This window comes from Lathyrus oleraceus, chromosome 7 (genome assembly GCF_024323335.1).
Source record: "Lathyrus oleraceus cultivar Zhongwan6 chromosome 7, CAAS_Psat_ZW6_1.0, whole genome shotgun sequence".
NCBI classification, from domain to species: domain Eukaryota; kingdom Viridiplantae; phylum Streptophyta; class Magnoliopsida; order Fabales; family Fabaceae; genus Lathyrus; species Lathyrus oleraceus.
The window spans coordinates 192,420,256-192,433,651 of record NC_066585.1 but is presented as its reverse complement, the minus strand read 5'-3'; the positions used below and the strand labels follow the sequence as shown (position 1 = coordinate 192,433,651).

At 31.2% G+C, this 13,396-nt stretch overlaps 2 protein-coding genes across 4 annotated transcripts; one reads left to right on the top strand and one right to left on the bottom strand.

Moving 5' to 3' along the window:
- Positions 1-6,097: 6,097 nt before the first annotated feature.
- LOC127106185 (dof zinc finger protein DOF1.4) lies at positions 6,098-7,580 on the top strand. The gene is made up of 2 exons (XM_051043474.1): positions 6,098-6,783; positions 6,865-7,580. Exons 1-2 carry the CDS (start codon positions 6,400-6,402, stop codon positions 7,270-7,272), a joined length of 792 nt encoding a protein of 263 aa, XP_050899431.1. The 5' UTR covers positions 6,098-6,399; the 3' UTR covers positions 7,273-7,580.
- A 1,738-nt stretch (positions 7,581-9,318) lies between these two features.
- On the bottom strand, positions 9,319-11,739 carry LOC127107881 (uncharacterized). 3 transcript variants are annotated; one of them, XM_051045224.1, is made up of 4 exons: positions 11,523-11,739; positions 10,950-11,069; positions 10,028-10,230; positions 9,319-9,695 (listed from the first exon to the last, which is right to left on the bottom strand). In XM_051045224.1, exons 2-4 carry the CDS (start codon positions 11,037-11,039, stop codon positions 9,437-9,439), a joined length of 552 nt encoding a protein of 183 aa, XP_050901181.1. In that variant the 5' UTR covers positions 11,040-11,069; positions 11,523-11,739; the 3' UTR covers positions 9,319-9,436. The 3 variants fall into 3 exon arrangements, with proteins under 3 accessions (XP_050901181.1, XP_050901183.1, XP_050901182.1); XM_051045226.1 differs by lacking the exon at positions 11,523-11,739 and adding an exon at positions 11,271-11,415; XM_051045225.1 differs by lacking the exon at positions 11,523-11,739 and adding an exon at positions 11,172-11,345.
- Positions 11,740-13,396: the final 1,657 nt, after the last annotated feature.

Here is a 13,396-nt window from a genome sequence, read left to right as displayed (position 1 = left end):
AGTACTATGCATATAATTGTTGTAGATGAATCAACAAACTAATATTTTGTACATTTATTTAAAAAAATGTTCTTCTTACTTCCATAATAGTTATTTTGCACTTATACAAAATATAAAGATTGAGAAATACATGAAAATCAACTAATTATATTTATTTGTGATTATTAGGCTAATATAAAATACTATTTAAAAATAACATTATGAATATTTGAAGAAGTTACTTGACTTTTATTATATAAAGAAAATATTACATTTGTAATATAAATATTACCTCTTAAATGCATGATTAGTTATAAACTTGGAGAATTTATTTTTTTAATATATGTTTCAAAATTCAAATCATAATTTGTTTTTATTTTTCTCAAATCTATAATTTGATCGATAAGATGAATTTAATTAGTAAAGATACAATGGTTAAAATAAAATTGGATATGAAAACAGTGCTAGTTCTATAATAGTTGTGACTGTAAAAAATTTAATGATGATGGAGAGCAACAAGATTATTGATTTAGTTATCCTATAATGATTTGATAAACCGAAAAATTGATGAAAGTTAATAAAATTTAATAATTAAAATATTAGAACATTTAAGAGAGGAATGTGAATGATAAACATGAATCATATTATTATTTTGAATTTAATTGAATGGTGAGAGAATGAATTGTTATTTTTGAAGTACACCTCATCAGAATTTCATCTGAGTGACATGCAAAGTGATGAGTTGTCAACAAATTTTTGTGGGTACCTACTAGTTGTATATCCATATTCACATATGATATCATTTAGTTTGGTCACTAAATGATATTTATCTCGTATGCATTCTCTGGTTCAGTCTTGATGTTGATATGAAGTTTCTCCCAAAAAAAAATCATGGCTCATTCTCAATGTTCATTAAGAGGATCGTCAAAATGTCTCTATTTTTTAGCCACATGGACTATTTCACGCCTTCTCATTTGCAGACTTTCTTATTATTATTTACTTTCCTAATATCTGATTTTGTCTTCGGGGGAAAACAGGACAACTTTCTCTTCCAGATTAGTACTTTGACAACACCCTCAGTTGTACGCATGCTTATATGTTATGGATGTTACATCGGTGGAAATGACAATATCGAGATTTTTCCACTCTCGTGCGTTCTCATAGTGATTTTGCTGTTTCAAGTTGTTATTCTCTAATCTCTGAGTTGGTGCATTGTTGTAAGATACTATCTCTCGATATGTACAATGATAAGTAATATTTGTATCGGGAAGCAATGATCTCTTGACCTCTCGATTTATCCGTAAATATTTCTTGGCTTTGCCCCCTCTTTTTATTTCCTTGTTTGATTTCTTTATTTCTCATTTTGCAGGTTTCTTCCTTCTCAACCGCTCTCTCATAAAGTAGTTGTTTCTTTGTCTTATGTATGAAAAAAAGAAAGGTATTTCACGGGGTCAAATTCTTTGAAAGCATTGGAATTAGAAGAAGATGTCTTCCATGCACTTCACGGTGTCGAGAAGGAAGTGGAAATTCTGAAATCTATCCAACAGAGAAAAGACAAGTTGATACAATCCTTCATCGAGAAATTCAACATAGAATCGATACTAATCAAAAATGTCAATGATAAGAAGAAGTAATGTTAAGTCTAGAACTTTCAACTAATGTGATTATTTTAAATAGAAGAATCTTTTTATTATAAATAATTATAGGATATTAGTTTTAAAAGATGGATTGAGAAATTTATAAATTTAAAATTATTGCTTCATTGAATATCAGTGTAGCTCACACTTCGTCCGGACATGTTATTCACTAAGAATATTATCTAACTAGATTGAAACCCGTGTGATGTGTGTTTGTTTTTTAAATATTTTTTATAGTATTATAAATATATAATATAAATTTTTAATTAATTTTAAGTATAAACATACTTAATAAACTCCATTTTGTTATTTCATTTCTACAATTTAGAATATGAGTATATTTCAATAGAATAAGTATATTAATTAAATATTTTATAGTTAGTGAATAGTTAATTATTTAAAAACCTTGTGAAGTTTAATATTGAAGTGTTATGCATATAATTGTTGTAGATTAATCAACAAACTAATATTTTGTACATTTATTTAAAAAAAAGTTCTTCTTATTTCCACAATAGATATTTTGTACTTAAACATAAAGATTGAGGAAATACATGAAAATCAACTAATTATATTTATTTGTGATTATTAGTCTAATATAAAATACTATTTAAAAATAATATTATAAATATTTGAAAAAGTTATTTGACTTATATTAGATAAAGAAAATATTAAATTAATAATATAAGTATTATCTCTTAAATGCGTGATTAATTATAAGTTTGGAGAAATTTTTTTTTTAATACATGTTTCAAAATTCAAATCATAATTTGTTTTTGTTTTTTTCAAATCTCTAATTTGATGTATAAGATAAATTTACTTAGTAAAGATACACTGATTAAAATAAAATTGGATATGAAAACATTGATAGCTCTATAATGGTTGTGACCGTAAAATTTTCAATGATGATGGGGAGTAGCAAGACTATTGATTTAGTTATAATATAATGAATGATCATTTGATAAACCAAAAAATTGATGAGAGTTAATGAAATTTAATAATTAAAATATTAAAAAATTTGAAAGAGGAATGTGAATTGTATACATGAAACATATTATTATTATTATTATTATTATTATTATTATTATTATTATTATTATTATTATGAATTTAATTGAATGGTGAGAGAATGAATTGTTATTTTTGAAGGACGTCGCATCAGAATTTCATTCACGTGGCATGCAAAGTGATGAGTTATCACTAAGTTTTTGTGGGTACCTATTAGGGATGGTACAATTGTCATTCATATACACATATACACGCAGGATATCATTTAGTTTGGTCACTCTTGATATTTGTCTCGTCTACACCCTTTGGTTCTGTCTTGATGTTGATAGGGAGTTTCTACCGTAATTATTGTGGCTCATTTCTAATGTTCATTAAGAGGATTAGCCTTTCCTATCCACCAAATGTCCTTCATGCGATGGTGTATCTAACTGGTAATTTGTTTTCTTATACATGGTCAAAATGTCTCTATTTTTTAGTCATTTGGACTATTCCGCGCCTTCTCATATGCAGACTTTCTTTTTATTGTCTCCTTTCCTTAGATATGATTTTGTCTTGGGGAAAATCAGGACAACTTTCTCTTCCTGATTAGTACTTTGACAACACCCTCGAGTTGTACGTATTCTTATGTGTTACGGACGTTACACTTGTGGAAATGATAAAATCAAGATTTTTCCACTCTCGGACGTTCTCATAGTGGTTTTGGTATTTCAAGTTCTTCTTCTTTAATCTCTCGATGCGTACAATGATGAGTAATCTTTATATCGGAAAGCAGTGATCATGTGACCTCTCGATTTATCCGTGAATATTTCTTGGCTTTGTCCCATCTTTTTATTTTCTTATTTGATTTCTTTGTTTCCTATTTTTCATGTTTCTTCCTTCTCAACCCCTCTCTCATAAAGTAGTTGTTTCTTTGTCTTATATAAAAAAAATAAAAGGTACTTTATGGGGTCAAATTTGTTGAAAGTATTGGAATTAGAAGAAGATGTCTTCCATGCACTTCACGATGTCGAGAAGGAAATGAAAATTCTGAATCTATCCAACAAAGGAAAGACAAGTTGATACAACCCTTCATCGAGAAATTCAATGTAGAAACAATACTAATCAAAAATGCCAATGATAAGAAGAAGTAATGTTAAGTCTAGAACTTTCAACCGATGTGATTATTTTAAATAGAAGCATCGGTTTATTATAAATAATTAATAAGATACCAGTTTTAAAAGATGGATTGAGAAATTTGTAAATTTAAAATTATTATTTTATGGAATATCAGTGTAGCTCACACTCATGCGAACATGTTATTTACCAAGAATATTATCTAACTAGATTAAACTTGCACGATGTGCAGCTGTTATTTTAATATATTTTTTTATAATATTATAAATACATAATATAAAATTTTAATTAATATTTTAAGTATAAACATACTTAATAAATTCCATTTTGTTCTTTCATTTCTACAATTTTAGAATATAAGTATATTTCAATAGAATGAGTATATTAATTATATATTTTTATAGTTAGTGAATAATTAATTATCAAAAACCTTATTAAGTTTAATATTAAAGTGTTAAGTATATAATTATTGTAGATTAATACAAACTAATATTTTATACATTTATTAAAAAAATGTTCTTCTTACTTCCACAATAGTTATTTTATACTTATACAAAATATAAAGATCGAGAAATACATGAAAATCAACTAATTATATTTATTTGTGGTTATTAGTCTAATATAAAATATTATTTAAAAATAATATTATAAATATTTAAAGAAGTTACTTAATTTATATTATATAAAGAAAATATTAAATTAATAATATAACTATTACCTCTTAAATCTGTGATTAATTATAAGTTTGGATAATTTAATTTTTTAATATATGTTTCAAAATTTAAATCATAACTTGTTTTTTTTTCTCAAATCTCTAATTTGATTGATAAAATGAATTTAATTAATGAAGATGCAATGATTAAAAATAAATTGATATAAAAACTCTGATAGCTCTATAATAGTCGAGGGAATGATGACGGAGAGCAGCAAGTTATTAATTTATTATACTACAATAAATAATTAAAAATTGATGAGAGATAATAAAATTTAATAATATTAGAAAATTTGTGAGAGGATTGTGAATAATATATATAAAATATATTATTATTATAAATTTAATTGAATGATGATGAGAGAATAAAATTTAATGATGAAAGAATAAATTATTTGTGAAGAATTGACGTGATATATAAAGTGATGAGTGATCAATAAATTATTTTATGTTTTAAATTTAATATATTATAATAGATTGATAATAGATACTAAAAACATTTTTAAAATATTATCAAAATTAGACTTTCACAATATCACAAGTTGAATTTGAATACTAGGTAAAATTGAAGTTTGTATTTAGGTCCCGCCATGTTCTAAATATAATCATCTTTCATTAAAAATAAAAATAAAAACCTATAAAAAACCTTTCTTTTAAATCTGAATTTGTTCTTAAAAGAAAAACATTCGCCTACATTTAACCGATAACACAAATTTATCATTACCTTTGTATAATTTGACAACGTTATTATCAAGGTAGTGAAATATTGTGAAAACAGAAATACGTGAATGTAACACTTGGGCTATTCTTTGCCCAACCACCGGCTTCTATTTTTCCATTCTACCTGAATCTGAATTTGTGTTCAAACTTTCAAGTCTCACACCACCAACAATTCAAATGTTTACACCCTGATATCTATCTTTGCTTCACTTTCTATTTTATTTTATTTTATTTTTTAATTATATTTAATTTATAGTGATGCATACCCTCTTATAAGTAGTAAATCAGAAGTTTAAAGGTTCAAATTGTTCAACTCTGAATGGCAATGAATCTTATGAACATTAAGCTTTCATCTGGTACTTGCCCTTCACTCATCAAAATAATTACTACAACTTCAATTATTCACCTTCTGTGCTATATCTATATGAGGACCACAACCCACATATAAACTCTAGCCAAAAATCACATATCCATAGAGTTGAAACTTAACACATGCATGATGCATGCATCACATAGACTCTTACTTATCAATTTTTTCAGAGAGATTATTATTTTTATTGAGATGATTGTTATGAGTCTCATATCGGATTATATATAACCTGAATATGTATTTATAAATGAAAACAGTCTTCACTCTACTAATCGATTTTATAGAGTTAAGTTAGATCCAACCACGTTGCTTAATCAGACGAGAGCAAAGTTGTTTTCATTTTTCATTTTTATTGGTGGCCTAGCCAAGTCCCCCTCTAATCAAATTACAATAGCATACCACAAAATAGCATCATGCAACATCTACGTCCATTTTACAACCAAAACACATACACCACTATCACTGGTCTAAAACCTCCCACGTGTTAACCACTCACCATCACCTTAAGTCTTAAGTATTCATTCTCTCTCTTCTCCCTTTTTTAGTATTAATAATTCTATAATAATAATAATATAATACTTGTGCTAGAAGTAAGAGTACTCCTAGGTTCTTATAGTCTTCATTAAATTTCATAGGATTGCGCCGTCTGCTACATATACATTAACAGTATCAAAACCCTTCACCACACACTACCTCAACTCTTTTTTTTCTCTCATCTTCTTGTTCATAACATCATAAATACACATCAGAATCATATAGATCATAAAAACACTAAACTTTTGCTGTTTTTTTCACCTTCTTTTCATGGTTTGATCTTTCATCTTATTGTTTATCTATTTTTTGAAGACCTGAAAATTTAAGATATGGGTTTGAGTTCCAAACAAGTGATTTCCAGCAGTGGACTTGATTGGAAACAAACCTTATTAGAATCTCAAGATTTGGAACTTCCAAAGCCTCATCATCTAATGAGAAAACAGCAACAAAATCCTCAGCAGCAACAATCAGCAGAACATTTGAAGTGTCCAAGATGTGACTCAACAAACACCAAGTTTTGTTACTATAACAATTACAACAAGTCTCAGCCTCGCCATTTTTGTAGAGCTTGTAAAAGACACTGGACTAAAGGTGGAACTCTACGCAATGTTCCTGTTGGTGGTGGCAGAAAGAATAAGAGAATCAAAAAACCAACCACACCAGTTACTTCTTCCACCACTACTGCCACCACCTCAATTCAAACGCCTCTTCAAGTGAGTGATCATCACAAAACTATTCCTAACTCATCTCTATATCAAGCTATAATTCATCCACCATCTTTGCTTCTACAACAGAATATGATGATGATGAACACCAGAGACTTATTAGTAGAAAGCAAAGATTTTGGCATGTTTAGTACTACTTGTTCAACTTTACCTATTCCTCCTCATCAAAATCAAAGCTTGCTCTTTCCCTTTTCAACCTCCTCAAGCTCTTTTGACACAACCACTTGTTCATCTTCCAATGTTTATTACTATGGACAAGAGTTTAAAACAATGGAGGAACAGGAACAGGAACAGGAAGCTATAATTCCTAACACAAAGCCATGGGAGATACCGATGGCGATACCGACATCATTACCATTACCAGCAACAAGTGGTGGCATGGAAGCTTCAAAGTATTGGAATTGGGAAGACATTGATTCATTGGTATCAGCTGATTTAAAGGATCCTTATTGGGATGATTCTGATATCAAACCATGAAACCAAAAGAACAAGAAGAAAAAGTAACATCAACATGTGATAGTGTCTTGTTAGTTGTTACTGTCCATAGATTAATTAGTCTATTTAATTTAATTGGGGTGTAATTTTGTGTTTTTTCATACAGATAATTAAGCAAGTGTTGTTGTTAATTTCCCAAATGGGACATGTTAATTATCTTGTGCTGTTTTTTTCTGCATATGTAATTCTTACTAAAAAAACAGTATTTGGATTGAAGCTGTCATGTTTTAGTTTCAGCTTCAGGTTCAAGAAAAGGGTCCCAAATAGCTGTAATCCACTCACTTTGCATCTTTGTTTGTTCATCTCTCTATTATTTTTTTCTTTAGTTTCTAATAAATTGGTTTTTTTAGTGTATGCAAGTAGTGTAGCTTTATTTCTTAATATAGGATTATATTTTTTGAAGTTTTCTGAGTGTTTTGTTATGTGGATGATTGATATAGATATGGAATCTGCTTCAGCACTGAACAGACAGGAGAATGTGATGGAAGATTCTTGTGGATATGTTTATTTGTTGGGAATGATAATATCATAAAGATCTTATTGCTTCTGAATCAGCATCTTGAGATCATTCTTTGATCCAGGCTTAAAAAAATACTAGTTGTATAGTTCTTTAGTAATATTTTTATCTCTAATACGATAGTGACAAGTCGACATTATTTCTAAAGAGAAATTTAGAAATAATGTTTTTGAAAATAGTGTTGGTGTATTAAACACAAAAATCTGATATGGTATACGATACTGATATTAAAGTGTCGGTGTAATCTTATGTGATATTAACACACTGACACCATTCATAAAGAGAAAGAATGTTTTTGATATTGGAGTGCCGATATACCATGTTTTTGATATTGGAGTGTCGGTATACCGGACACAGTCATTTGTTACAATACTTGCACGTCGACTCCATTCATAGAGAGAAAGAAATGATTCTAATATGATATTGATACGTCGACACCATCCATAGAGAGAAAGAATGTTTTTGATATTGGAGTATCGGTGTACCAGACACGAACATCTGATACGATACTGACACGTCGACGCCTTTCACAAAGAAAAAAAGAATATTTTGTTATTGGAGTGTCGGTGCACGAGACACCAGACACGATACTTACATCGGCACATATTGGACACCAAACACATCTTCAAACCGAAATATTCGTGAGAGTTATTGATTTAAAGGGAGGATTAGTTCAATTGAAATAGAGTAGTGAATAGTGTAAGGTATATTTGGACCACCAAATATTGAAGATTGTTCTGTGATTGTCGTTTCTTGTATTATTGATGAGTGAAGAGGCAGCCATGGACCAATATACTATATTAGTAGAGCTCTTTTTAGTCACAAAGTTTCCCCACAGAGCAATAAATTAAAAAGTATCATTGGTAAACAATTGCAGCTTTGTACTTTATGCATGTGATGTGAGGATTCAAACATTACCTTAACAAGTAGCCACAATGATCTTGATCAGATTCATACGCATGCTTCTGGTCTATTTATAACTAGTAGTAATATTCAATATTGCAAGTTGGTTTGGACCACTAAACAACAGCACAACAACATCTCTATCTAGTAGATTTTTTAATGTTACTATCAGAGTCGTCTTTGAGAGTCGTCTTTGAGAATGTGCAAGACAGACTACCGCACCGGATTCAAAATCCATCACGGTTAAATTGTTGCTAAAGAGTGTCATAAAATCCATCACGGTTAAATTGTTGCTAAAGAGTGTCATAAAATCCATCACAGCTAAACTGCACAAAACAGACTACCACACAAGATTCAAAATTCAATTTATTTTGTCACAGATGTTGAATTGTGATTAACTTACACAAAACTTCCAAAAACGGCATGATTAACCTAACCTAATATGTTATACTATAATCTTAGTATAAGATTAGATGTTCATTAAGTCAAAACAACAATGAAATATAAACCACCCTACCCTCCAATCTCATTCTTAGGATGCAATAAAACACCGTCTATTGTGACATGATTTAAGAGTCAAAGGAATCCAAATATAGAGACCATATACATAGTCTAAACGAGCTTTTTTTCAAACTAGCTTCATAATTACAAATAGACTCTCACAATTCACATCCATGTAAGCCAATCCCAAGTCCTAAAAGTGGGACAACATTGCATTAATTAAGTTTACAAATTGCTCATTGTCACACCTGTGTCTCTAGCATAGGAAGGGATTCCACTATTATTAGCTTTTGAAAAACTAACATAATAAAGCTCAGAGACTATGCCTGTAAGAACAATGAAAGCAGCTCCAGCTCCAAATACTCCTTTCCTTAAGGTTTGACATGAAGGTGCTCTCTCTCCCATTAGATCTCTATATTTTGTATGGTAAGCATTCCTCACTGAACCAGCTAGAAGACATGAAGCGGCAATAAGAAATGTCAACCTGAAAATCATCAATATCACACATCAAGACTCACACAAACACCGGATACAAATATGGACATATTTTGCGAACTAATATGGCAAAGTGGTTTCATAATATGATTTGATCTATGAACCACGGAAACCGGAAACAATACCTACAGGCTACAATGACACGTCGACACCAATAATAATTTGAAATGATAAAAAAATTGAATGTAATCACATGTGTCGGTGTCACAGTCAGGTCAGTGTTAGACACTTAACACACCTTTATTCAGAGGATTCGATGAATGTGTAAACAAAATTTACTTGGTGAATGATAGAAATTAATCTCAAAAAAGTAAAACATACCAGGCAGTGATGAATAAACAAATTGCCCATGATCTGGATCCACTAGGTGCCATGGGTTTCCCACAGCACAAGCATCTAGTTACAACCATAATGATGACTTGACTGGCAACAAGGATAAAGAGGGACCCAACACCTAGGCCGGTGGCAATGTCAGAATCATATTGACAATACTTTCTACCTTCAATATTTTGGGCTAAACTGGCCTGTTATTAGAAAAACAAATAATTACTGGTACATTTTATTTGAGAACATTGAGTCTACCATGCAGAAAAATATTCTATTGTACTAGTAGCTAACAGTGTAGTGTACAATGAAGAAATCGATTCTAAGGACCCTTCTACCCAATTAAAGGCAGAATAATTATTGCGGCTTGTGAATATAATTCATCATTACATCAGTGTTGTCGATTGCAGATGGAGATTCATGGCAAAGAACCAAAATTCTGCCATACCGCCAGCTTTGTTGCACGTCGTGGCAGAAAAACCTGTTATATTTTCCGCTTATTTGCCGCCATGGATTGAACCCTGAACCAAGATTTACATACATTTAACTTTACTATTATCTACCAATTGAACTACCTCACCCACCCGCCTATAAGCAGCTAATACCTTACACGAAAACAACTTGATTTTAGTTTACCTATAAACCTTGCAAATCCAATATGAAGTTTGTGTTTGGAAGAGTAATAAGTCAAATCTCAAACCTAAATTTGTTTGTTTATTTCAGTCGGTGAGTTTAATTGGCATTTAATGAGTCAAGCTTAAATAATTCACAAATAGCTCAATTCATTAACCTAGTTCCCTACAGGTTCTTTCACCCCTTAATCTCTTACAAAACCACTTAAATTATAAGTTTTTGAATATAAGGTTGATATTACAACAAGAAAAAAGGAAAGGAAAAGTTGAGACAACATGAGACTCACAGTACTCCTCCTTTGTTCAGCGGCAACAGCGAGAGCAAAAGCAATGAGATCAAACACAAACACCACAGCAAGTAACAGAGATGAAGCCATAGCTATTAGCTCAAGATCCACAACTTCAATCTATTCACAAAATCAAATCAAAATAAATAAATACAAGTCACAAAAGATATTAGATTTAGCTTCTTTTTTTTTAAATCAATCAATTGTTTACATAACAAGAACCTGGTCCAAAGAGATTCCAAGAAAGGACAACCAAATTAGAAACAAAACAATGAAAGGCAACAAAAACTCAAAGTATATGTTAAAAGATAAGAGAATTACTATTTATCCACCAGAAAAGTCGGTACAGTTAATCAAAATCTAAAATGCATTGAAAATATTCCAAAAATAATAATAATAATAAATTTAAAAGAGAATTTAAGTTTTATTCCATTCCAATAAATACTTAAATACTATATAATTTCTAAAAGTACGTGCTCCAATCCTCTATAGTAAAAAAAAAAAGTATTTGTGCCCTTGGGTAAAGTGGAGTTTGCGCTATCATACAAAAAGAAGTGGAGTTTGCGCTTATACCAACAAAAGAAAAAGTGGAGTTTGGAGAAGCTGGGTAGCTACAACCGTGATCCAAAGGTGGTGTATTTTTTTCAAAGAGAATGGATAAGGAATCAGACGTACGTCTAAATCGAAAGGAGCTCCTATGGTGAAGTGAATTTCTAATACGGCGGAACGGAGGTAAACATGCAATGTTGACACTTCAATGCTCAAATTATTGAATGAGTGAAAAAATAGATTGAGCATGTGAACGAGAGAATATCTGAAATGACGTGTGTTTTGTTTTATGCGGGTGACCAGTCTATCAAATCCAATGGTAGAAAGTGCGTCGGAGGTCGGAATCTCGTCTCATTGATTAAGGGGAAGTCTCATATGTTCTTCATGTTTTTTTTGTGCGATGCTTGTTATTGGGTCTTTCGTGGTGTGTCTTGCAAGTGACCAAAACAATTGCCCCCCAAGCCCTTGTTCATATTCATATAACGAGGATGTCTTTAGTCTCGTTTGCAACATAAGGAAGTGGAAGAGCTTCGATGGGACGTGTGTAACATTGGAAACAGACGCATTAAATGTCTTCATCGTGATTAGCAACGTTTAGCAGAGGGACTTCGATGTGTGGCCCTATGCTTGGCAATAATGACGCCTTCTTGTATTAGGGTACTCGAGTGTTCTGATCAATTTGAAGTAATATCTTAATCGTTGATGGTGCGATTTGTGCTTCCCAATATCTATTATTATGGATCGTATGCTCACCTTTGTTGTAAGATATGTGTAAAGCATTGGACTTATCATATCCCATTTTCATTGCTTATGGGTCTCGAGGACTCTTCTTGTATTTACAACTCCACCCATCTTCGTTACATCATTTACTTTCTTATTGCTTCAACCCATTTGTGACGTCTCTTTTAGAGAAGTGTTCAATGAGCAAGTTTCCGAGTTCATCTATTTCAAATTAATATCTCAAAATCTTTATCTCCTTCTTCATTTGTTTGCTCTCTAGGGTTTATAGAGAATTTGGGATTTTGAAGGAGAAACTTACCATCGATGGTGGGACGTTAAGTGGCAATATCCACTATGGGAAGGTGTTAGGGTTTCTGACCCTTACGAAAGTCTTTGCCATAGATGAATTTTGACAAGGATGAGAAACTTATTTTTATATCACTAGTATGCTTCTATTTATAGTCTTTTCCCTTTATATGTTAGTAGGACTTTAAAATGGACAATTCTCGCCCTAGAGTCTGAGACTCGATAAAAGACAACTCAATTGTGTATATAGATTAAGACACATTGGATATTATATCTGCCTTCTCCTGCAAAGGTGGTATGTAGCATGCTTTTACTGAGGTATGTCCTTCTTCAAATTAAGGGTGTTTCCCCCCTAATGAAATAAGAGGATATGCAACAATTATGATAGGTGTGTCATCCCTCTCCATTGAATGTCTACTTTCTTTGATAGGTTTTCGTCTTCCTTTCAACAACTTCGAGATGGGTATTTTAAAAGACCTATAAATAGCTTATTCACAAATGCACCTGATGAGATAGACTTATGTCAAAGTATTATAGTATTGGTGCGAGTATATGGAGAGTGTGGCGACCCTAAAACTCTTTTTTCATCGCTTTAAAGCCCAACGAAGCTCCGTCGACTTAGTGCAGGGTCAAGGAATGATTTCTCTTAGGCATAATAGAAATATGTTTAAGGTTTACTCCAAGAGCGTGAAAAACATCGAGGACTAGTATTACTTGGTTACACCCCTTACCGAGGTGGCTCACGGTAACATATACAACATAAAGCTTGAGTCAGATTTCTTATGTTCGGGTAAATTCTCCAAGTTCTAGCGTCAGAGTCATTTATTGGCAAACACCAGTTCTTATGTTTACAACTCATAAGACTTGTCCCA

Coding starts and splice junctions, on each gene's coding strand:
- LOC127107881 (XM_051045224.1), bottom strand. CDS start 11,039: ATGGCTTCATCTCTGTTACTTGCTGTGGTGTTTGTGTTTGATCTCATT. Junction 10,231..10,949: donor CTGAACAAAGGAGGAGTACT/GTGAGTCTCATG, acceptor TTCTAATAACAG/GCCAGTTTAGCCCAAAATAT. Junction 9,696..10,027: donor TGTTTATTCATCACTGCCTG/GTATGTTTTACT, acceptor GATGATTTTCAG/GTTGACATTTCTTATTGCCG.
- LOC127106185 (XM_051043474.1), top strand. CDS start 6,400: ATGGGTTTGAGTTCCAAACAAGTGATTTCCAGCAGTGGACTTGATTGG. Junction 6,784..6,864: donor CAATTCAAACGCCTCTTCAA/GTGAGTGATCAT, acceptor CTTCTACAACAG/AATATGATGATGATGAACAC.